The sequence below is a fragment of the Schistocerca serialis genome, chromosome 1 (assembly GCF_023864345.2).
Source record: "Schistocerca serialis cubense isolate TAMUIC-IGC-003099 chromosome 1, iqSchSeri2.2, whole genome shotgun sequence".
NCBI classification, from domain to species: domain Eukaryota; kingdom Metazoa; phylum Arthropoda; class Insecta; order Orthoptera; family Acrididae; genus Schistocerca; species Schistocerca serialis.
In genome coordinates, this window is record NC_064638.1 from 93452653 (window position 1) to 93478929 (window position 26277).

At 39.5% G+C, this 26277-nt stretch overlaps 1 protein-coding gene and 1 long non-coding RNA gene across 2 annotated transcripts in view; one reads left to right on the top strand and one right to left on the bottom strand.

The window, feature by feature from the left end:
- Positions 1-26277, top strand: part of LOC126462459 (calcium-activated potassium channel slowpoke) — a 915336-nt gene that overhangs the window by 752914 nt on the left and 136145 nt on the right. The window contains exon 21 of the mRNA XM_050096074.1: positions 4368-4592. Within this exon, the coding sequence (XP_049952031.1) occupies positions 4368-4592 (225 nt within the window). The remainder of the gene's footprint in view (positions 1-4367; positions 4593-26277) is intronic.
- LOC126462475 (uncharacterized) lies at positions 2582-24953 on the bottom strand. Its single transcript, XR_007585958.1, has 3 exons — positions 24838-24953; positions 4366-4611; positions 2582-2902 (listed from the first exon to the last, which is right to left on the bottom strand). It is a non-coding gene; the product is annotated as an uncharacterized LOC126462475 (long non-coding RNA).

The following is a 26277-nucleotide window of genomic DNA, read 5'->3' on the forward strand; positions in this document are numbered from 1 at the left end:
TCCAAATCCTTGCCAGTCATTTCCCTACATCCCTTTCATTGCCCTTCAACCCTTCTACCAGAAGAGGCAGCCACTGTCTCTGAAAACTTGCGCAATTCCTCAACATTTACAATTGGTTTCTCCTGCTGCCACTTGGTGAGTAGATTTTTTTTTTTACCAGAATCAAAAAGTTTCCATTTGAGGGCATTGTTGAAGGACTTATGTAACAAACTGTGACTACAATGTGGCTATGTAAGCATCAATGTGTAGAGAGGCGATTAGTGTAGCATTCACATCTTTCTGACATGCTTGTGGTAAATGTGGGAATGTGAACTACGTTGATGCTATTACCAAATGCATCCAAACAGGACCAATGTGCTGTTACACTTTTCTTGGCTGGTGTGTCTGTTACAGGGCAACTGGGGAAATTACAGTGTGTAATTAAGGTGAAACAGCCAGGAAAACGTTATAATGGGTGCTGATACCTAAAGATAAAGCATGTTCCCATATTGTAAATGTCATAACACAGGAGTTACGCCAGCTCAAGTAGGAGATGCTCAAGAACCCACCCTGTACTCCTGATTTCTCCTCAAGTGATTATGACACCTTCTGTCCCTTAGAAAAGGCCTTGGAGGGATGACACTCCAGCCGATGTGGATGTGCAGCAGGCAGTTACGAACTTTTCACACAGCAGGACACGGTGTTTCACCAAATGGGTATCTTCAACATGGTGCATTGTTGGTGTGATTTCCTCAATGCTCACAGGATTGTACCTTGTTAGCATACTGATTGTGGACTGTATGGCCTTTGAACGGAAACTTTTTGATTGCCCTTTATCTTTATATAAGTGTTTGTATTTGTGTGTGTGTGTGTGTGTGTGTGTGTGTGTGTGTGTGTGTGTGTTTTACAAATAGTTAAGACAGTGAAAGAGGACACTTTAAGTTATAAATAAATAGGATTATGCAGGTGCACAGTGACAGTACCAGCAACAGAACAGATCGCCACAAGATTAAAGACTAAAATTGAGAGAAAATAGCCCATTCATCAAGTGTTCTATATTCTTTTTGAAAAATAAAGTGAAAACATGAACTGGAAATATTTCTAATAAGTATCTTAAGCTAAGCCTATTATTGAAATGCCTTTTTAACATGGAACTAATATGGATGGAAACTCGAGTATTAATTTGCTTGTCCAATAATGGTAGCGATAAATATCATACAACTACATACTCATACACATCATTCAAATAGCTATTGTGCTGTGGAATTTATATTCATCTTTTATGTACAAGTAATATTTATTTATTTATACAAGGATTTGTTTTGAACAGTTTACATATTGATCATTTCCCTTTATAACATTGTGGGAAACAATTATGTAAATACTATTTATACAAATGAAAGTATTCTACACCTCTGAGAGCAATTCCTTAATGCTATAAAAACACTTATTGCTGATGAACTCCTTCAAGTTAATTTCAAGGCAGACTATGTGATATCACCTAACATTCCCTGTGCATATGTAGTTCAATAAATATAATCTTTATTACAATAATGAAAATTCCAAAATGAGAATTATAAACAAAAACTGCAAAAGACAAATACTCATCTATAGCTTTAGCATGGCATACCGAAACGCATAACAGCAGCAGTGCATTGCTAGGTTTTGAGCTACATTACTGTTTTTCTAGCTTCATAATCACAGATTCTTACATGACATGATTGTCACGAGGGCTTCTGGTGAGAACATATGGATGTATGTGTAACATTATGTGTAAGAGTGTGTTCCTAAAATAAAATAAAAAATAACAGTATCTCAAAAAGCTGGTGCGAGTGGACAGAATGACAGCATGCATTGTACTTCATCCATGAAATAATCAAAGTGTTTTGAGTTCTGTATACTTGAACATGATTACCAGGATACAGAGCCAAGGTCTGTATCCAAAGTAAATAAAGACAGTTTTCTGTTGTAATGTGACAGAAAGTTAATATTTGGATGTCTTTTGATGTATGGTACTTTGCTTTCACAATTTCAGTTGCAGCTTTTTAGTGTGATAGGATACAATCTCTATATTGTAGATGTTTCTCAATTCTTTGAAAAAAAAAAGCAAGATTGTGGCACTTCCCATGTTATCCAAAGGGTGCTAGAGTTACTACCTGTATATGAAAGAGTGAGTGAATAGCTCTAATGAAAAATCATCCAGCTAGTACACTCTCTAACCACTGTAATCATATATACTGCTATGATGTGTGTTACTCCTCTGTAATGACTTTTCAGTTCACTTGCTTGGCGAGTAGATGTTATGCTGCACTTCTCTCTGAAAATAAAATTATGTTCAGTCCCACTTGAGTGTATTGGGCTCCAATTCACTATAGCTTACTTACTGGTACATTTCCAGCAAAACTCTGTTGTACTGATTTGTGCTTAAAGGGCTGTAATTCAAGTTTTTCAAGACAAGAAACCATCTGCAATCTGATTAACAAAATGAAAGTAAATTTTAGTTACATTATATTTTATCATTCCAGTTAATTAGCATGCATTCTTTATTCAAATGTTCTTGTAAGTTTTTAAATGCTCAGTGCCCTTTCCTTCTTAAAACATTACAACAAAACCTTTTTCATGTTTATAATCTCACAAGAGACAGCATATTTCATTTGTCCATCCAGGAAAACAGCAGAACATTCTTAAGAATAAGAAATTAATACATTGCTGTACCAAAGAAGAATTGTTGTTTTTCACAGTTTCATCTATGCTGCTTTTTTTTTATAAAAAAGAACTCCCTGGTGCTGTTTAGGTTTTCACACTTGTGGACAAATGTTACTCTCATCAACAAATCATGTTCTCTTTATTGAGTCCTCCTTAATCCCAACAGATGGCAAAACTAACATCTGTCCCAGATTGTCTTTCTCACTGTCTCCATCATCTGCAGCATGAAAAACAAAATAAAATCCATTTTTATTACCACCACCTCTTTACCTACCAAGTTTAAAACATTTTACTTAAATTATATTTAATTTATGTGCTGCAAGAAATTATCTTCATTCCATGGGATACAAAAGAAGAAAAAACACACAGCTTGTGAACAAAATTTGTGGGAAAGTTTGTACACAAGAAAGTGTTACCATACACTAGTAAATTCACTATAAAGTTATGTCTTTCTGTATGTTATGTATCAGTAAGTTACACATAAGTGGTTGCCATTACTCATTTTTGTTTAACTATTTATTAAATCTTACACTTGCGTTTTGGAAAGAATATTGGGATTTTGCAAAACTGAGGTACTGAATATACTGTTTGTTACTAAAATGAAATAACCAAACATGTTTTTGTCCAAATGCTCAACAGTTAACAAACCTAGCTTCATAGCAAATACCTCTTGCATGAATGCAGCATTTTCCACTTAGACAGTAGACAAAGTAAGATTAGAGAGATTAGGCCTCATATGGAGGCATATAGATAGTCATTTTTTCCTGCCCTATTTGCGAGTGGAACAGGAAAGAAAGTGACTAGTACTGGTATATAGTACCCTCTTCCATGCACAACACGGTGGCTTGTGGACATGTCTGAAGATGTAGATTTATTTAAACCACTTCTACAGTCCACAACTAATTTCGTCTTTCTAAGCCATTATCTAGTGATTACTAGAAAAGGTACCATATCTACAATAATGCCAGTGTATTAACATTATGTGCTCCAATTACTTTTGCTTTTAAATTTAGCAAGAGGTATTTTCAAATGAAAAACAGATATCTGTGGGTTTGTAGAGGAATATCTTCGTTAATAGAACTCAGCACAAATTCATATAAGAATTGTCAATTTTTGCATGAATTAATTCTTCCACCTCCCTTCCTCACCTACTCACACACACAACACACACACACACACACACTTTTGTGTACATTCTCTCTCTCTCACACACACACACACACACACACACACACACACACACACACACACACACACACACTCTTTTATGATTAACGTTTATCTATTTTGGCTAATCAGAAGATAACCTCCTTTTATGTGTATGGTAGTCTAAAAAGTAAGAAAGGAATGCTAGACATTTCGAACTGTGCATCAGTTCCATTCAGGAACCATTTATTGTGGTTTGCTGCTCTCATATGCATTGCTCCTCACAGGCTGTTGTAGGTTTGATATCTTTAATGGGAAATCTGTGGTGTTTAAAGCACAATTTACGGATTGATGTTTTGCAACGTCTTACATAATCATGTCTTCTTCTATTTGAAGAACTGATGAGAGAGGGAGAGAGAGAGAGAGAGAGAGAGAGAGAGAGAGAGAGTGAGAGTGAAAATGCAGTCTTGTCATCTAACAGTTTAATTATTGATGGGTGGTAATTCTAATATCATCATATGTTTTCACACTTACAGGATCGGAACCAAGCTGCAATGACTGTTCTCAATGGACATGTTGTTGTCTGCCTCTTTGCTGATCCAGACTCACCACTTATTGGTCTCCGAAACCTTGTGATGCCATTAAGAGCTTCCAATTTTCATTATCATGAGTTGAAGCATGTGGTTATAGTAGGATCTGTAGATTACATTAGAAGGGAGTGGAAGATGTTACAGAACCTGCCTAAGATATCAGTTCTGAATGTGAGTACCACTTTGTTACCTGAAAAATAATTTTAATATAGTTAAATGTTTCTGTACTTCATTCATCACTTCTTAATATATGTTGCAGCACACAACACAAATGAGCACTGATTTTTTTTAAAATTCTTTATTCGACACAACATACGATGGCACAACATACAATAAAATGAAACCACCCAGAGGCTGTACAAAGTTAGTGGTGTGACAATACCCAAATCTTGAGGACTGCACAATAATTAACACTTGACAGCATGGTGCAGCTTGAGTCTGGGAGGCTCATGTTGGCCTAGATATAGACAAGCATAGGTATCACTGGTACTGGCGGCACTAGTTTTTAGTTGGAGCATGCAGCCGGTGTTGTAAACTTATGCTGGTGGCAGATGGTCTAGCCTCTGGTGTTGATCCCCATATCAGTGGCTAGCAAACTTGAGCTCAGTGCATTGAGTAATGTCTATTGTGAGTCAGTGCACTAAGTTGCTTGTGCAGCATATGGATCTGGAGCGAGCAGATGGTGAAAGTTTGGGATAACTGTAGGTTTACCACAAGAAACCTCATTAATGTAATTTTTCCACAATTTCACATTTTGCTACCAGTGATAGTTTAGTTAATGATTTGACAATTTAAGATTTATTATGCAGAATTTATCTGATTTGAGCTATTTTATTGGCTATAACCCTTTTGTGGCTACAAGGGCCAAGCGTACTGGCTGCCCGGCCAGCTGACAAGAGGAGAGGAAATGCAGTGTGCGCCTGTCCAGCAGGTGACCGTCTGAGCCCTGTGGTCACTGTAGGCTACGGCCACTGCAGGCTTCCTGCATGCTCCAGTATGCACAGAACCACCGCTCAGTAATGTTCTTCCTACGAACAGTATACCCTGTATGGTCACATTGGTTATAGTTCCTGATAACCTCGAAAAAGAGCTTGGAAACAAACCAACACTTTCACTTATGTGTTTATTATGGGTTGAAAAACAGTTGATTTAGAAAAATGATTGGCAGTTTTTAATAGTAATTCCTGTAACTTGATACTTACACTGTCAATGTTTGTGTGTACAACACATTAATATTTCATTAACATTGAATGAATGTGTTTCAGTGTGTATAGTTTTAAAGTGAGTAGTATGTAGCAAAAACACCCAAATCTCAGACAATTCCTCCTACTATCTGCAACAAAAAATAATTACAGAAATTTAAAACCAAATTGTGTCATGTACCCAGACTCAGAGTTAAACAAAGAATATATCTGGGTAACTCATTTTGTGGTAGGCCCTTGGCTTCATTTGTAATTAAAACCAAAAGTCAATTCTCCAAGTAAGAAATCGGATAGTTTACTTTAGTTGTTTCCCATCCTCATTTTTGACGCAGCCTTTGGACTACCACTGGCTGAGTTAGAAACCTTTTTTTTCTTTTATTTACTTTTTTATTTTATTTTTTTATTTTTTGCTTTCCCTTACTTGAAATGTACACAGTTACTAAAACATCCTAATATTTCTTTAGTGTGTGATATTTTTCGAAACATGGCACCATGCGGAGAACCACATTACACTTTTTGCATCTAATGCATGTCATTTTTCATTATGAATAAGCAGTACATACAACACAGCATCTCTGGGAACTCTCCTTTTTCTCTGTTGCTACTAGGAACCCTGGATAAAGTCCTTCTTTATTCTTCAGTTGGAAGGGGCTTTCTTCTTTGGTTATCCATGGGATCCCACTTTTACACATTTGACCTTGAAAATTATGAAGCAACTGAGTGATTATTTCCACGTGGTATTTTGCTAGTGGTATCTCCTGTTGCTTTTGTATTTCAAAAATATATTTTGCATTAAGCGCACACAAGTCAGTCAAATGAAAGAATACTTTCTTGTACCACTTGATTGTCTTTCAGATGCACTGTGCAAAAGTTAACATGTCTGTCTTATCAACTGCACCCATTGACTTATTACAGCTTCAACTTGTTTTGGCTCAGTCTATGTTCTTTTTTCTCTGTCTTCATTTACAGTGGAGAGCATCCAGACTTCTTTCTTGTCCATCCATTTTAGTGTCAGTAATGGTCCACAGGGCTTGAACTGTATTTTCCCATTTTTCATCTTGTCTGGCAATGGTGGTAGATGTTTCCTGTTTTTGCGTACTGTTCTAATGGCATTTGAACATTTATCATGGAACCCCAGGAATAAGTCGGGGCTCAAATACCAATTATCTAAATAAATGGTATGACCTTTGTTAAGGTATAGTAATAACAAACTCACAACAACATCACCTGATTTTTCCCCAGTCAGCATTTCCAGATTCTATTTCCATGGCAGCACCAATGTAGACAATATAATCCAAAATATAATTGGTTTGTTCATCGCAAAGAATGAGAATTTTAATGCCAAAATGGCTACATTTATTTGGTATGTACTGCTTAAATCGGAGACTTCCTTTGAAAAGTAGCAGACTTTTGTTGATCACTAGGTTTTCAATGGGTTATTTTTTGTAAGATCTACAATGAGACATATTTTTACAAGAATATCTTGAGATGTGGTGGAGTTGTCACTGAAGTGCAATAAATGCAGGATCAGCTTGTACCAGTTCCTGGCCATCATGCTAGAAAGTATTAGTGTTTGAAGCAAAGAATCTGTCAACCAATATTTATTTGCTTCTAATGTTTTTACTTCTGGGAATAAGCAGAGAACATACTAGGAAACAACACAATTCTGCTGGCCCTTTATGATTCTAGTGTGCTAAGCTCCTGGGTACTGTTGTCATTTTTTCAATAACAAATTTATAATAATTTTTGGTCTGTGTACAGATGGCAGAAACAAATTCCATGGGCATGAAGTACAAAAAAAAATCTAAATGACTTGCTGACTCTTTGAAGTCTGCTTTTAACCCACTAAATGTGTTCACAAAATGGTGTCGTTTCATGACTGGATGATTCTCCGTCCAATCATACTTTCTTTTTCTAATGAAGTTTCAATTACTTCACCTTCTTTTCCATCTTCAGAGGCAAAATCTTCTGTTCATGATGTCAAGGATTCAGCAATACATCGAGACGCATACATCTCTTCGTCAGGAAAAAAGCTCTGAAATATCACTATAAATCTTCGTCACCACTGTTCATAAGACTATCCATTATCTCCTTGTCTTATAAATTGGGTCACAACATGGCAAAGGTTACACATGCGAATGCTGTCATATCACCAGAAGCAAAAAGAGGACTGGCCAAATGTTAGACACATAAGCAGAAAGGGCCCAGGGGAGGAGAAAAGTAAAACACTTTCCTACATTACAAAGAAGACCAGATAATGACGCTGTTGACAGAAATGTGGACAACAGCAAGTAGCCATTCTAATCTGTACGGCTACCTGCCCCCAGGCTCTGGCATATATACATGCTATTAGCCATCTGTACTTTCCACCTGCCAAGTGTACATGAATGCCTGTAGCCATCTGGACTTCCCACCTGCTGTGTGTACATTTACGCTCGTAGCCATCTGGCCTTTCTACCTGCCGGGCATATATGTACGCCTGTAGCTATGAAAAGGATAATTCATTTCACATTATGAAATTATTCTCAGCAGTGAAATTTGTTTTATACCTTAGAATCATATGTTACAATTTGCTCCTAACATAACATCCAAATGATGTATTACTTTATAGAGTCCTCATGAGTTTGTCACAAGATGCAACATTCAACTACACATGTCGTTTCACATTTCTTACACATTGCAGCTGACAGTAAGGTAGGTCATGGAAAAATTATTTTAGTTGAATGCAGCATTTGATGGCAAACTTGATAATAGAACAAAGAGTTACTATTGTGAGATAATCTTTGAAGTCAGATATTACTCTGTGTACTTAGTTGCCTTACCCTATTTCCTGTTATTTTTGCATCAGGTAAGCAGAAATAAACTGAAAAATTTTATTAATAGGAAAGTATTTCAATGTTTATGTTAATTTGATGAATGGAATGGACAGTGTCTTGAAAGGAGGATATAAGATGAACATCAACAAAAGCAAAACAAGGATAATGGAATGTAGTGTAATTAAGTCGGGTAATGCTGAGGGAATTAGATTAGGAAATGAGGCACTTAAAGTAGTAAAGGAGTTTTGCTATTTGGGGAGCAAAATAACTGATGATGGTCGAAGTAGAGAGGATATAAAACGTAGGCTGGCAATGGCAAGGAAAGCGTTTCTGAAGAAGAGAAATTTGTTAACATCCAGTATTGATTTAAGTGTCAGGGAATCATTTCTGAAAGTATTTGTATGGAGTGTAGCCATGTATGGAAGTGAAACATGGACGATAAATAGTTTGGGCAAGAAGAGAATAGAAGCTTTCAAAATGTGGTGCTACAGAAGAATGCTGAAGATTAGATGGGTAGATCACATAACTAATGAGGAAGTATTGAATAGGATTGGGGAGAAGAGAAGTTTGTGGCACAACTTGACCAGAAGAAGGGATGGGTTGGTAGGACATGTTCTGAGGCATCAAGGGATCACCAATTTAGTATTGGAGGGCAGCGTGGAGGGTAAAAATCGTAGAGGGAGACCAAGAGATGAATACACTAAGCAGATTCAGAAAGATGTAGGTTGCAATAGGTACTGGGAGATGAAAAAGCTTGCACAGGATAGAGTAGCATGGAGAGCTGCATCAAACCAGTCTCAGGACTGAAGACCACAACAACAACAATGTTAATTTTTAGTAGGTCTCTGAGTGTGTCTGCATTATGTTAAGTAATATTAGTGACAACTAAGCTCTCTAACATCAGTAACTAAAGTTCCTCAGAAAAACATGAACAAATGTTTCTGCTTGTAAAGCTGTACCTATACCCATAAAGCTTGTCACAGTTTCCTCCCCAACAACTGTTCTTCTGTCATTATCTATAAAAATCCTTGGCAGTTCCTATTTTCTCTAGCAACAGCCAAACTCCTCCTTTCAAACACCCGGGGTGGATTCCCATTGTTACCCTTTTCTGTCCAATCTTTCAGTTCACCAATGTAGTCTTTTGATCATAAAATGCAGTCTGTCAAGGCTAGAATTTGTGTTTCTGCTGATTTTTATTTTATGGACAATATGCCATAGTACAAGGCATACTTCTCTGCTTAAAATTTTGTCTTTCAATGTCTTGGGCCATGGCCTAATCCCATAAAACAAATATCAAAAAGGATTTATTCTTCTGTTGAGGAGAGAAATGAGGTTATTCATCCCAGACGCAACTTCTCTGTGTGATCTGTAACAGCTTGCTATTGTCTGTCGAATCACTGAAATATGATGTCCAAAGCCAGCAATATACCCAGATCAGCACCTTTACCCCAAGAGTCCTATAACCTGCAACTGATTCCACTGCAAAATCTTTTCCATCTTCCCACTTCCTCCAACTTCATCAAAAGTAAAACCCACAATATAAGGCAGCCATTACTCACATCACACATAACATTTAGTAACTTCACTGCATGGCCATCTGCAGAAATTTATCCAAGAGAGGACAGGATTCTAGAAACTCCAGTTTTCACATAAATGAATCAGTGAGTTTGAGGACATTTCATGACCCAGAACAAAATTTAATAGTAGGGACAAAAACATATTGGGTATCAAACAATATGCTAAAGTTGGATGCAGCACAGAATGGGAAATTGAATTTAACTGTCATACGAATGAGTTTGTTTATTTTACTAATAACCTTCTCCGTTATAACCAAACTTAACAAAGAACTATATTTCACTGTCTTTAACTGGACTATCTGACCAATAATTTAGTAAAACCTTGGACTATTTTGCACAAGTAAATATTGTTTTGAAAAACCTTCTTATCATCCATATAATACGAATCAAGTCAATGTCTCCCAAATGGCCCACATAACCATCTACTGCAACAGTGTGCCAAGGACTCTGCAGAGTGACTGCTGCTGCTTGGAGCACTAAACATGGGGCAGACAAACCAACTGTTGAGGCCACCAATGCTATTGTCCTTTAGGCTTGTATGCACATACCAATATTTGAACGAACCATGAGAACAGCAGACTTACAGCTGTCAATATGTATATAGATGCCATCACATTGATTTATAACCTGAAATTACATCTATCATGTCCAATGAGTTATGAATAACACTAAAAATATTTTTAAAATCATATCACCTCGAGATCATCTCAAGATATTTGTTTGTGTAGATCATGTTACTCTTTAAGAAAAACACAAGTTTTATGGAATTGATGATCTTATGCACAGCTGTTTTGAATCATACTTAAAAAACAGAATGCAGAAGGTTGTGCTGAGTAATTCAGCAATGTCAGAGGGGTAGAAAATTTTAGTGACTGGGGAGAGATCACAAAGGGAGTCCTGCAGGATTCAGTTTCTGGTCACTCCTATTTCTTATGTATTTGAATGACCTTTCACTTAACATTCAACAACCAGAACTGGTACTTTCTGCAGCAGATGCTAATGATATAATCAATCCCATTACAGAGAAAGCAACAGAAGAGATGGTAAATGATATTTTACAAAGAACTATAAAATGGTTCGCAGAAAGTAGACTCCCCTAAATTTTAAAAAACACCCTATATTCAGTACTGTACAACAGATAGAATCATACACACAGTTGATGTACCACATGAACAAGAGTCAGTAAATAGGGCAGAATGCTACAAATTTTTGAGTGTAGATATTGATGAAAACTTGAACTGGGAGAACCATATTACTGAGCTTCTCAAACAAGTTCAACTACTTTTGCTCTTCAAATAATTGCCAATATGGAAGCAAACAATATCCTATGGAATAATTTTCTCAGGTAACTCACCACTTAAAAAGAAAGTATTGATTGCAGAAAAGTGAGCAGAAAGAGTAATATGTGGTGTTCACATGTAGATGTCACATATGTACCTATTAACCTTCGAGTGGTCTCATTGATTGATTGAGTCAACCAGAGATCACTTTTTCACTCCAAATTTTAAAAAAAGCATTGTTGCAGTGCTGGCAGTTCCACTTATCTTAAAGTTGGATCTCTGTTGGTCACTTGTATTGTTGCTGTATTTGTAGTTCTCACACATTGACAACAATTGCGGCTTATTTTAGTCCGTGATAAGTTTGGTGTACAGAGTCAACCACATTACTTGTGATGTAAGTCTTTTTATGGTAATTGTGAATACTGTCTTTATTTTGGATTAAAATCTTTCACTAGCTACTATGTTCTGCCTTTATTTATACTTTTAAGGCCGTTTTCAAAAAAGGGTTATCAGAGGAGGAGATTGAAAGGCTTCTAAAATGAAGATTCAGATGACATCAAGTGTTCTGAATTTGACTGGTGTGACAGATAAGAAGAACAAACAGTAGTTGGTGCTCACAGCAGTGAATCAGAAACAGTAGTAGTTCCTTTAGAGGGAGTAGGACATACACATACTGAAGAGGAAACTCAATGTCATGAAGATGAAGGAGATGGTGACAATAATTTTGATTTTATGTGCGGGTATTTTGTTGGTAGATGGCAAAACTAAGTGGTCTAAGGAAAGTGTAAGAGCCAAAACAGAAAAATGCCCACAAGAAATGTAATAAAAATTCTACCTGGTCCAAAGAGGTGCTAAGGGTATTAAACAAGAAATGACAGCATTCAATAAGGTTGTTAGTGCAGATATGATTGATTCATTTGTGGAATACACCAATTTGCATATCAGAAATGTAGTATCACAGAACATCTATTCTAGAGAGAGAGACATGAAGGAAACTTCTAAGGAAGAGATATATGCTCTCATTGGAATCCTTATATTGATTGGCTTGAAGGGTGGAAATAAAACAAATCTTGAAGAACTTTGGAGTAAAGATGGCACTGGTATGAAGATCCTTAGAGCTCGCATGTCATACAGACAGTTCTTATTTCTCCTCAGAAGCATGAAATTTGATGACAAATCGACAAGAACACAAAGACACGAGAGAAACAAATTAGCAGCAATCAAGTCATATTTAGATAAATTTGTCACCAGTTGTAAGGAAAGCTACAGTTTGGGAGTGTTTGTAACCATAGATGAGATGCTGACACATTTTAGAGGGAGATGTTCATTTGTTCAGTACATACCGAACAAACCAGCAAAGTACGGCTTGAAATTCTTTGTTATTTGCTATGCCAAAACATTCTATACAGCATCTGTTGAGCTGTAATGTGGAACACAACCTGATGGCCCTTACAAGGTGCCAAATAAACCATACAATATTGTGCAACACCTGGGAGAACCTCTGCTGGGATCAAATCGGAATATTACTTTTGATAATTGGCATACCAGTTACGCACTGGCAGTCTCACTTTTGCAGAGAAACATCACATGCATTGGAACTCTGAAGAAAAATAAAACGGACATCCCTCTGGAATTCCTACCCCTGAAATCCAGGAACATTGAGTCTTCACTGTTTGGACACGAGAAAGATATCACACTGGTGTCATAAGTGCCCAAAAGAAACAAATGTGTCATTCTGCTTAGCACCATGCACAGTGAAGACACAGTTGATGAGAATACCAATAAACCACACATTATCGTGGACTACAACATGACAAAAGTAGGGGTTGACACAGTCGACCAAATGTGCAGTAGATATTCTGTTCCACGAGTAGCAAGGAGGTGGATGATGGCTGTATGGTTCGCTTTACTAAACATCGCTGGTATCAATGCCCAAATACTGTTTCACTGCAAAAAACAATGTTGTCACCACAATTCATTGCAGTCAGTGTAAGATGTTTGTATGCAACAAGCATTCCACAGTTGTGTGTGAAAAGTGTGCATGTAGCACTGTGGATGAGGTAGAGGAACAGGATGAGTAAACTCTGTTTTTATGTAGAAACAATATAGTCATGTTCAATAAAGAGAATATAATCCAATAAATGCTGTATGAGTAACATGTACTGAGAAATAAACGCAGGTAAAATGTGATTTAATGTTATCCTGTGTGTTAGGAATATATTGTTAAATGAAAAACTAGGATTCTTTAATTAGATTTTGTAACTGTATCTTCAGAAATAATAAAGGTCAAATATTAAAATTTGTATTTCTATTAATTAAAAAGCCAAAATAAACTCCCACTGGTGTTACAAAAATTGGTGCAACCACTTGAGGGTTAAACAAGCTAGGTATTTTAACTGTATTGCCATAATAAATTTATTTGTAATTAAACTCATCATAAATAATCCATCACAATTTGAGAAGAACAGTGATGTCCATACCTACAACACTAGAGGGAGAAATGACCTTTATTACCTATTATTAAAGCTTCCAGTGGCTCAGAAAGGAGCTCATATGCAGGAAACCTTTGATCATTTCCCCAATTACGTAAAATGTCTGACAGGTAGTAAAGCAAGTTTTGAATCTAACTTAAAATAATTTCTCCTGGACGACTTCTTCTACTCCATTGATAAATTTCTGCTTAAAAGCTGATAGTCTGTCTGAGGAGGGGGGGGGGGGGGGGGGCGGGGGGACCTTGTTGCATGAGTAGGACTAAATAAACAATGTGTCCATTAATGTTAACAATAAGCATGTATAATACCCTGTAAACTGACTCATTCAACATTATTTCAATAAAAAACTCATTCAACATTATTTCACTAAAAGACTCATTCATATGATTTATGAAACATGTAACTAATCCAGTAAGGTGAACAACATCAGATGTTGAGTGATCACTGTGAAGGAAATGGAGATGCTGCATTTCTGTGTGAGATAGTGTTATTGGCTACAGGCACAGTTTAAAAGGGCCTCATTGTGAGTCTCCTTGGTCGAATTGTACAATATCTGGATTTGCAGGGCATTCAGATGTGACAGTGACCTGCATGAGAGTATGAGGGCTGGCATACTCATTGTAAAGTTCTGTTTATCATATCTGACCACTGCATGGGAAGTTAACTGTATTGTGCACCAAGCATATCACAACATCTTCACATTTGCCTCTGCCATTGAACAACAAATACTGAACTCCCTGTGACACTCTGTGTTACCCTGCAGATAGGTAGGAGACTAGCAACAGACCAACTAGGGAACTGCTGTCCCATGTGTAGGCTGCCATTAAAACCACAAAACAAATGGCTGCATTTGAAGTGTCACTATGATAGGAAGCAGGAACTGCTGATGGATCGCATCACATTGCATTCAGCGATGAATTGCAATTCTGCATTATCCTGGATGACCACCCTCAGCAAGTACAGTACAACCTGGGAAGAGCTCCAATTTTTCCAGTGTTTTGTGTAGGCTCAGTGCTGTTACTCCTGGCATCATGGTATGGGAAACCATTGAATATGATTTCAAGTCATGTCTGGTAGTCATTAAGGTACGTCGTAAACATCCTGCATCTTCATGTGTTACCTCTTGTATAACAACATTATGGTGCCATTTTTCAACAAGACAGCACTTGGCCACATATGGCACGTATGTCTGTGAATGATCTGCACGATGCTGAGGTACACTCATGGCCAGCGAGATCCCCAGATCTGTCCCTGATAGAAGATGTGTAAAAATTACACTGATGCCAATTTGAATCCAGTATCAGTATCCAAGATATCAAGGACCGGTTAAGAATAGTTGTGGGCCAGTTTGCTGCAGAAGGGGATTCAATGGCTTTATGACACTCTTCTGAACTGAATCAGTGCATACATCCAGGCCAGAGGGCATAGAAAAATGTACTGATAAGTGGGCTCTTACTTCCAAGTTCTTTATAAATCTGACTTGATTTTGTAATTACTCAAATAACATCATGTATCCTCTCAACCTATGAAGTATCAATCCACTCCTCCTGTGTGCTTAACTTCTTTTGTCTGAGTGTGTACTTTTGTTAATATACCAGCTAAACCTGAAAATTAAAAATCAAGAATTTAAAAATCTAAAAACATTTGAGAAAATTCTATTGATTATTAACAAAAATAATCAACAAAAGTACCACTGATTAAGATTTGGTTCGCACTGACACGACACAATATGTGATACAATACATTATGCAACTCACGACATGACATAGAAGCAACCTGCATTGATAGAGCACAGAGAAAAGTGGTTGAAGCAACTTAACTGGTTCATACTGGGACAATAGTGATTTGGCACCAAAATGTTTCTCTATCATATTGTCCAGTGCAGCAGGATGATCTTGTTGCTTTGTGCAACTATATCATATGACACAAATAGTGACTCATCAGAAGTACCTTGAAAAAAATTGTTTTATTATCATTAAGCATATCTACATCCTTGCCTCCACTTAGTTGCTCAGTAAACATTTTACTTTTTATGTAAAAGATTAAAAACAATTATTTTTTACATTTTTTCTACTTCCCATAGTTATTGTGATATTTCATATAAGTAAACCACCAGGCATATTCTCGAAAGTTTGCTGTGACCAATTCACCTGTTCAAATGGTTCAAATGGCTCTGTGCACTACGGGACTTAACATCTGAGGTCATCAGTCCCCAGTTCACCCGTGGTGTGTTTTAGGACATAGATTGCTGCGTACTAAATACAGCAGACATATTGAAATTGTTTTTAATGGTTGAAGGATAGTGATACCTCTTCCCATTCTTGAGAAAATACATGAGATGTATTGGAGGTTGTCCGTAGTGAGGTTGAGAGCTGCACGGTACACCAGAGGCTCTGCCTGCTTTTTTTAGGTTGTTGATACAAGCTGAAGTTGCAGATGAAAAACTTATTGAAATGACAATGGGAGTCGTCAGCTGATAATGCTGACTGGATGTTTTTTCAGCTTATACCCCTTGATTTCACAAAACTTTGTGAGAAGTGTAAAAAAACATCCTATTAGTTCTGAGTGAGCGACTGGATGAAGCTGAGCAGCATGCATCAGGACTTTTCTTATTGTCAGGAGCTTCTTCCATTCCTTCAGAAAAATTGTCTACCCTACACAGAGTTTACCAGCCACTGCTACACCCACCATCACTTCAGATTTAGTGTTTCATCTGAATATTCCTCAATCTAAATCATATACAACTTTGGGAAGTTGAGAAGTTGTAGAAATACTATCCTAGCCTTATTACTTTGTAACCATTATTTATATATGTACCACATTGAATAGGGTACCGTAGTTGGTGGTCTTACAAAAAATAAACTTTTCATGCTGTTCTTTTTTAACATCATTCACATACTTTCACAAACTTACTCTATTGTAATGAGTTGCTTTTCCACAGGGAAAACACCAAGTCAAAAATTTGTGTCCTATTTTGTCAGAGGGACTGATACCTGTTGATTTAAAAAAGTGAAAACTGCCTAGACTCATTCTGTAGAAATCACAGAATTTTTGTTCATGTTGAGAGACCCCTTAAGAAACTGCAGCTGAACTATGTTTGATATTTAAGCATTGTATGAGTGCACCCAGTACTTCCTTTTCTTTTTCAGTTTTTTGATCTTTAAATAATCATAATCCACAATAACATTTTCTTCAGAATAGCTGATGATTGCTACTAAAGCTGAAACAGGAACATGATTCGTGCTGTTTTGTTGCTTGGCGAATCGCCAGTTCCAATGTGTATCACATTGGATATGTATTATCCCGGTGGGAATACAAGCGCCACACTGAAAAAGTCATGTCATGTGACCTTTATTGCAACATGATGTATTGCAAATCGCATTGCACATTGCATTGCCTCAGTGAGAACTGCACCAACTTCTCAATACGTAACCAGGAAATAAACTTTTGAAACACTTATTCAATTTTGATGACGTATAACACTTTTATATAACAATTTCTTTGTGTAAAGAACTTCATATTTGATCATTTAAATTCATTTATTGTGTTACTTTAATGCCTTTTATATTTTAAAATTTATTGGCATAGTTTTTTAAAAGCTACTTGTTGCAGCGTTCTTTGGATGAAGTGTAATTGGGGCCAGTATTCGATGAGATTAATGTGGGGAATTATCTAAATACCTCAAATTCTCTGGTACAATTGACTTTTTAACAGCATAAGATCAAACAAAGATGCTCCATCTTTCCACAATTTGACACATTATTGTGCATCCATTCCAACTGAACTGCTGAAATTGTAATTCTGTGATTCCATGTTGCAATATGTTGCATCCCATGGAGTTTGAATACAATACAGGCTATTCATGACAAGATATGTAAAATCCTACTAGGAACAGTGCAAGCTATCTCAAGTCTGTATTCTCAAACATAGTCCAGTCTAAACTGTATCATAGTTCTAAAGTCCACAAGACTAATACCATAATGAATTTGATAATGTCATACACCGACTGTACAACCAGGGGAAACTGAAGTGGAACCTCAGGAGGATGCAGTTTGAATTTGTTCCTTTTCATGGCACGTTATCTGGAAGGATAGTACAAATTTTCAGGAAACACCAAGTGGAGACAGTCTGCCACCCATCAACTAAATCATATTCACTGCTTGTTAGTATCAAACACAACCTTGGACTGCAGAAATTTGGGGTCTACCTCACACACTGCCAATGTAAGAAGTCAGATGGTGTGTACTGTCAAAGATTGTTGCCAAGAACACCAACAGGACACCAGATTACAGCAGCCTAACAACTCAGGAGTGGCCGAACATTGTCTGATGGAGCTACACAGAATTGATTATGACCATACTGAGGTTCTGACACATATATCTTACTTATGAGACTGTGTCATTAAAAAATATTTGGAGATTCTGGTAAGCATATCTCTAATCACTTGTGATAGCACCTACATCCATAATAATATCTTGGGAACCTTCAATTAGTCTCATTAAGAAAAGGAAGGGAATATCTCACAATGAAGTAACTTTGGGAGAGGTGGAGGAATAGCAGACATGCTGTGAGCATATGTACCTGGGCTTCAGCCAAGGATAGAGTAGTGGGAGAAGTGGGCAAGGAGATTATGGGTGTAGATAGTGGATAGAATGGCAGGTTGGAGGTAGGAGGGGGAAGAGAGAAAAGTGCCACACCAGCCCTCAAGCAGTCATTTCGTCAACACACCTGATGGTGACAACTTGGCTGCATGTTGAAATATTGTGCCAGTTGGACACTTTCATCTGGCTGCTCATCTATGAACTACACTCCTGGAAATTGAAATAAGAACACCGTGAATTCATTGTCCCAGGAAGGGGAAACTTTATTGACACATTCCTGGGCTCAGATACATCACATGATCACACTGACAGAACCACAGGCACATAGACACAGGCAACAGAGCATGCACAATGTCGGCACTAGTACAGTGTATATCCACCTTTTGCAGCAATGCAGGCTGCTATTCTCCCATGGAGACGATCGTAGAGATGCTGGATGTAGTCCTGTGGAACGGCTTGCCATGCCATTTCCACCTGGCGCCTCAGTTGGACCAGCGTTCGTGCTGGACGTGCAGACCGCATGAGACGACGCTTCATCCAGTCCCAAACATGCTCAATGGGGGACAGATCCAGAGATCTTGCTGGCCAGGGTAGTTGACTCACACCTTCTAGAGCACGTTGGGTGGCACGGGATACATGCGGACGTGCATTGTCCTGTTGGAACAGCAAGTTCCCTTGCCGGTCTAGGAATGGTAGAACGATGGGTTCGATGATGGTTTGGATGTACCGTGCACTATTCAGTGTCCCCTCGACGATCACCAGTGGTGTACGGCCAGTGTAGGAGATCGCTCCCCACACCATGATGCCGGGTGTTGGCCCTGTGTGCCTCGGTCGTATGCAGTCCTGATTGTGGCGCTCACCTGCACGGCGCCAAACACGTATACGACCATCATTGGCACCAAGGCAGAAGCTACTCTCATCGCTGAAGACGACACGTCTCCATTCGTCCCTCCATTCACGCCTGTCGCGACACCACTGGAGGCGGGCTGCACGATGTTGGGGCGTGAGCGGAAGACGGCCTAACGGTGTGCGGGACCGTAGCCCAGCTTCATGGAGACGGTTGCGAATGGTCCTCGCCGATACCCCAGGAGCAACAGTGTCCCTAATTTGCTGGGAAGTGGCGGTGCGGTCCCCTACGGCACTGCGTAGGATCCTACGGTCTTGGCGTGCATCCGTGCGTCGCTGCGGTCTGGTCCCAGGTTGACGGGCACGTCCACCTTCCGCCGACCACTGGCGACAACATCGATGTACTGTGGAGACCTCATGCGCCACGTGTTGAGCAATTCGGCGGTACGTCCACCCGGCCTCCCGCATGCCCACTATACGCCCTCGCTCAAAGTCCGTCAACTGCACATACGGTTCACGTCCACGCTGTTGCGGCATGCTACCAGTGTTAAAGACTGCGATGGAGCTCCGTATGCCACGGCAAACTGGCTGACACTGACGGCGGCGGTGCACAAATGCTGCGCAGCTAGCGCCATTCGACGGCCAACACCGCGGTTCCTGGTGTGTCCGCTGTGCCGTGCGTGTGATAATTGCTTGTACAGCCCTCTCGCAGTGTCCGGAGCAAGTATGGTGGGTCTGACACACTGGTGTCAATGTGTTCTTTTTTCCATTTCCAGGAGTGTATTTTGTCAATATGATAACCCTCGTGATGCTTGTATCATAACTGCTTAGGCCCACCCTGGACTGGCTTGACACCACAATGGTTAACAGTAATGGTGCAAAAACTACTTGGTCCCATACCATTGTCAGATGACACTACTAAATCCCCTTCCCAAGCAGTGACCACCAGAGGAGAGCAACATAGGTTGTGCGTGGTCCAGATGATCTTCCACTGGGGAAGGTGACACATTGATACCCAGAGACATCACTGCTGAAAACTAAGGCAGTAAGATGTTCAATGGAAGTTGCATCTATTGCCCTGGGACTTGAAGGTCCACTGGGGTGGAGAAAATGGCAGCTGCAGAAGAGGATGGCAGAGGTGCAGAAATCTGCAGGCAGATGGCTTGGGATATGTCAGTGATCCGTAGCAGATGGAGATTGCTCCACAGATCCAAGGTGCAAAGCATCCAATCTCATGGGCCCACAGTAAGGTGCTTTGGTAATGGCTTGTGACAGCAATGGTCATGAACTGTCCAAGAGGATGTGGTATGGACAGTCATTAAGTTGCTCTACCAGACTTTGGTTCATTCAGTGTGATCCTGCAACTTACTAAAAGACCACAAAATGGGTTAAGTGCTGTGTCAGGCATAATTTCTATGCTGTTGTCAGCCATGATGAACTCTTCTGCTTGTTGGAGTCCAATGACCAAAAGTTTGCAACCAAAACCTGTTATGGGTTGCTTCCTGGTGTAAAAAAACCTTCGCCGGGTTGTGCTCTAGTCCCACTGCTTTTTTGTGAATCATAAACCCAAAGGTCTGGAAAGAGAGTATCCCAGAAATATTACCCACTGTGGAATCAGCTAATACAATAAAATTTATTAAATGAATGACTTTATTGTGAGATAGTAAACGTGGAAGTTTTCCTAGTGTAACTTTTCAGTCAGGTGAGCTGTGAATTACCTAATGCAGATTTAACAGTTATGAAAAGTGTAGATTGCTACTCTCCATAAAGATGATACATTGAGTTGCAGACAGACACGATGACAAAAATGTTACATCTTGAGGTTTCTGTCAAAGTCTTCTTTAGAAAAGAAAAGAAAAGACATACACATTCACACAAGCAGGCACACCTTATGCACACATGACTGCTATCTCTTGCCAGACTGCAACTTTTGTATTGAAGAAAAGCAGCAGCCCAGAGTGTGCAGATAAGGGGAAGGGAATGGAAGGAGGAGGGAAGAGTGTAGTTTATTGGGAATAAAAGGCAGTAGGACAAGGCTGCAAGGAGCATCATCTTGAGGCAGTGGGGGTAGATGGGGGAGGAGAGTGGAAAAGGAGAGGAGCTGAAAGGGGAAAACATTGGTGAGTGCATTGGCAGAGAGCAGTGCACAGTGAGGGACAGGGGATGTGATTTGGGAGGAGGTGATAGGACAGAGGGGATGGAAACTGGTGGGTGGAGGGTGTTGGGCAGTATGTTACCATAGATTGATGCTGGGATGATTTCTGGAGTGAAGAATGTGTTATAATGATAACTCCTATCTGCCCCATTTGCAAAAGCTGGTGGTGGAGGAAAGGATCCAGATGGCCTTGGTTTTGAAGCAGCCATTGAATTCAAGCATGTTATCTTCAGCAGTACGTTGCGCCACAAGATGGACCCCTTTGCTCTTGGCAACTTGGGCACAGTTTAGTAGTGGCCATTCATCCTTATGGACAGCTGGTTGGTAGTCATACCAATATATCTCTTTCTCTCACACACACATACCCACACACACACAACACACACACACACACACACACACACACACACACACACACACACACACACACACATCAACTCTGCTGAAATATTCTGGGGAAACCAGCCAAAGGCAAACAAAATCCTCATAGCCCAGAAAAGAGTCAGTAGGATTCTGTGTGGTGTCAATTACAGACATTCCTGCAGGAAACTCTTCCAAGAGCTGAGAATACTCACAACAGTATCTCAGTACATTTTCTGTCTCATGTGTTTCTTGTTTAAAGACCATTCCCTTTTTGAAATGAGCAGCATGTATCATAACTATGACACTAGGGTAAAAAATTATCTACATCTTGAACAAAAGAATCTAAGTATCGTGAAAAAAGGAGTACACTACTCTTGCATAAAAATATTTAATGCTCTCCCTCAGGCAATAAAAATGTCGGTTACTGATCCACCTACTTTTAAAGATAAACTTAAACAGTATCTTCTAAGTAAAACCAATTACTCACTGGACAAATTCATGTATGAGAATATGTTAATTGATTTTGATCTACTGTAGGTCTGTTCAATGTTATTTGTAACTTTTTACAAAAAACAATTCTTGTAAACATTTTTTCTATGTAACATATTATTCATTGTACAACCTATTAGTATAAACAAATGTCTCAATTCTATGTAAATGACACATTCTACACCCAAGCGATTTATTGCTAATGGGTCTACAGAACATGAAGCAAGAGCAAACTGGACCACCCTGTGGCACAAATGCAGCTGAAGTTACTGATATCAGTGGCTGCTTCACAACCCAGACCATCCAGATCCTGCCCTCCGCCACCAGCTTCCTACACTGCACAGGTGGGAGTTATCCTTACAACACATTCTCCACTCCGAAAATAATCCTGGCTACAGGCTGCAATAACCTACTGTCCCCACACCCTCCACCCAACGGTGTCTGCCCTGTCCATCCTGTAACCTCCTCCCACTTCATGTCCCATCACCCTCGTTTTGCTCACTATCTACCAATGCACCCACCAGTCTTTTTCCCTCTCTGTTGCTCTTCTTTCCCAACCACCCCCCTCCCTCCCCCCACCTAGCCCGCATCATACTGATGCTGACTCGGGCAGCCTTGCGTTGCCATCTTGTAGTCCCTGCACACTCTGTCAGACAGCACTCTTCTCTCCCCACTCCATACCCTGTATCCCTTCTCCTTCCATACTTTCGTACAATGCAGCAATTCCAGTCCAGCCAGATTAGCCCGTGATAGCGGTCACGTGTGTGTGCAGGAGGGTGGGGGGTACCTGCTTGTGTGAATATACAGGGCTATTACAAATGATTGAAGCGATTTCATAAATTCACTGTAGCTCCATTCATTGACATATGGTCACGACACACTACAGATACGTAGAAAAACTCATAAAGTTTTGTTCGGCTGAAGCCCCACTTCAGGTTTCTGCCACCAGAGCACTCGAGAGCGCAGTGAGACAAAATGGTGACAGGAGCCGAGAAAGCGTATGCCATGCTTGAAATGCACTCACATCAGTCAGTCATAACAGTGCAACGACACTTCAGGACAAAGTTCAACAAAGATCCACCAACTGCTAACTCCATTCAGCGATCGGATGCGCAGTTTAAAGCTTCTGGATGCCTCTGTAAGGGGAAATCAATGGGTCGGCCTGCAGTGAGCGAAGAAACGGTTGAACGCGTGCGGGCAAGTTTCACGTGTAGCCCGCGGAAGTCGACGAATAAAGCAAGCAGGGAGCTAAACGTACCACAGCCGACGGTTTGGAAAATCTTACGGAAAAGGCTAAAGCAGAAGCCTTACCGTTTACAATTGCTACAAGCCCTGACACCCGATGACAAAGTCAAACGCTTTGAATTTTCGGCGCGGTTGCAACAGCTCATGGAAGAGGATGCATTCAGTGCGAAACTTGTTTTCAGTGATGAAGCAACGTTTTTTCTTAATGGTGAAGTGAACAGACACAATGTGCGAATCTGGGCGGTAGAGAATCCTCACGCATTCGTGCAGCAAATTCGCAATTCACCAAAAGTTAACGTGTTTTGTGCAATCTCACGGTTTAAAGTTTACGGCCCCTTTTTCTTCTGCGAAAAAAACGTTACAGGACACGTGTATCTGGACATGCTGGCAAATTGGCTCATGCCACAACTGGAGACTGACAGCGCGACTTCATCTTTCAACAGGATGGTGCTCCACCGCACTTCCATCATAATGTTCGGCATTTCTTAAACAGGAGATTGGAAAACCGATGGATCGGTCGTGGTGGAGATCATGATCAGCAATTCATGTCATGGCCTCCACGCTCTCCCGACTTACCCCATGCAATTTTTTTCTGTGGGGTTATGTGAAAGATTCAGTGTTTAAATCTCCTCTACCAAGAAACGTGCCAGAACTGCGAGCTCGCATCAACGATGCTTTCAAACTCATTGATGGGGACATGCTGCGCCGAGTGTGAGACGAACTTGATTATCGGCTTGATGTCTGCCGAATCACTAAAGGGGCACATATCGAACATTTGTGAATGCCTAAAAAAACTTTTTGAGTTTTTGTATGTGTGTGCAAATCATTGCGAAAATATCTCAAATAATAAAGTTATTGTAGAGCTGTGAAATCGCTTTTATATATATATATATATAAAAAATGTGTGTGTGTGTGTGTGTGTGTGTGTGTGTGTGTGTGTATTTCATCCTTTTTTCTCTGAAGAATGAGTTGGCCAAAAACACAGTGTATGAGAGTCTTTTCATTGCATCTGCAATTCAGCATGTCATCTTTACAGTGAATAGCAATCTATCCTTTTCATAACTGTTGATATTCCAGTCTAGACATTCCATTGTATAATGCAGTTTTAATATTGTTGTTTTTGATGTCATTTGTTATTCAATCACTGTACAGGATGCAGTGTCAGAGGATTTCATTTTCTACTTGCTCTCTATTCACTGGAAGAAAATGCAACATTGCAACTTCTAATTTTTTTGTGCCCAACACAAAATCTACATACAAGTTTATACAAGGGGTGACGGAATTAGAATGGCATTTCATTAACAGTTAATTTGCTTGAGTTCCATCATAACTACAGTCAGAAATACATACATTTATTCTCCAAAGACATTGCACTTCTCCAGTGCAGCCCAACAATGCTAAGAGCTTATGATTGGTATCCACGCAGGTACTTCTTCTTGTTCAGTTACTGTGATTACCCCTTGGTATGGTTCTCCACATGTAAATAAATCAACAAATACTCATAATATTTGCCCTTTTCTCTATAATAACATGTTTTATTATTTTAATTCATGAGTATCATTTGTTGCTAAGAACATATGTTCATCTCTGGAGTGGTACGTAGCACCTCTTACCCCATGCCCCCTTAGACAAATGATTCCACAATTAATACACTTTTACTTTTCTTAAATTAGAAAAAATATTATGTTTTAATCTACAGTCACAATTTTTTATTTTGTCTGCTGGCTACCAGTTTCGTTACAAAGTACCATGCTCAGGCCATCCTATGATCAAAATATTTCAGTAGATATTTATATCTAAAAACAAAGATGATGTGACTTACCGAACGAAAGCGCTGGCAGGTCGACAGACACACACACAAACACAAACATACACACAAAATTCAAGCTTTCGCAACAAACTGTTGCCTCATCAGGAAAGTACATATTTAGAATGATATTGCAAAGAAATTTACAAAATATGTTACCTCTGTAATAGCAAACCCCTTACCCCTGGTATGCAGTCATCACACGCACTTCCCAAGTAGCTGCATAGCCGCATCATGCCAAAAGCAAAAGTCAGTGCTGAACTTCAAATACACAGGAGGGAACCACCAAGAAGGAGTTGTGTGACATGAATGAAAGTTGGTAGGCATTTGTCAACATCTGCAATATGATGTCTCTTCACATTTTGCACCATTCGCATAAGAGTGGCACTAGCAGTGCCAGTACAAGTATGGAAATCAGGTTTGCCTTAAATACATGCTGTAGTGGTTGTGTGAGTTAAGTCACCTTTGCGATTAGACATGAGAGTTGATGTTAGTGAAGAATCCCTTTAAGACAACGAAGACACCATTTTCAACACCTCTCTGAGTTTGAACTAGGTCGTGTAGTAGTGCTACGAGAATCTGCATGTTCCTTCCATGATACTGCAAAAAGACTTGGCAGAAATGTAGCCACTGAGAATTACTGCTGGCAGCAATGGTCATGAGGCTGTACTGTCACTGAGGCTGTACTGTCACAAGTAGACTGGGCTCGAGACAGCCACACGGTACTACCGAGAGGGAAAACCATCATGTTCGGCTCATGTCTCTGGCACATCACACTGCATCTGCAGCAGCAATATGAACAGCAGTTGGCACCACAGAGACACACTGAACTGTTACAAATCATTTACTACAAGGACAACTCTGAGCCAGACACCCTGTAGTGTACATTCCACTGACCCCAAACCACTACCATTTGTGACTTCATTGGTATCAAACGAGAGCTCATTGAAGGGTGGGTGAAGGTCTGTCATGTTTTCTAATGA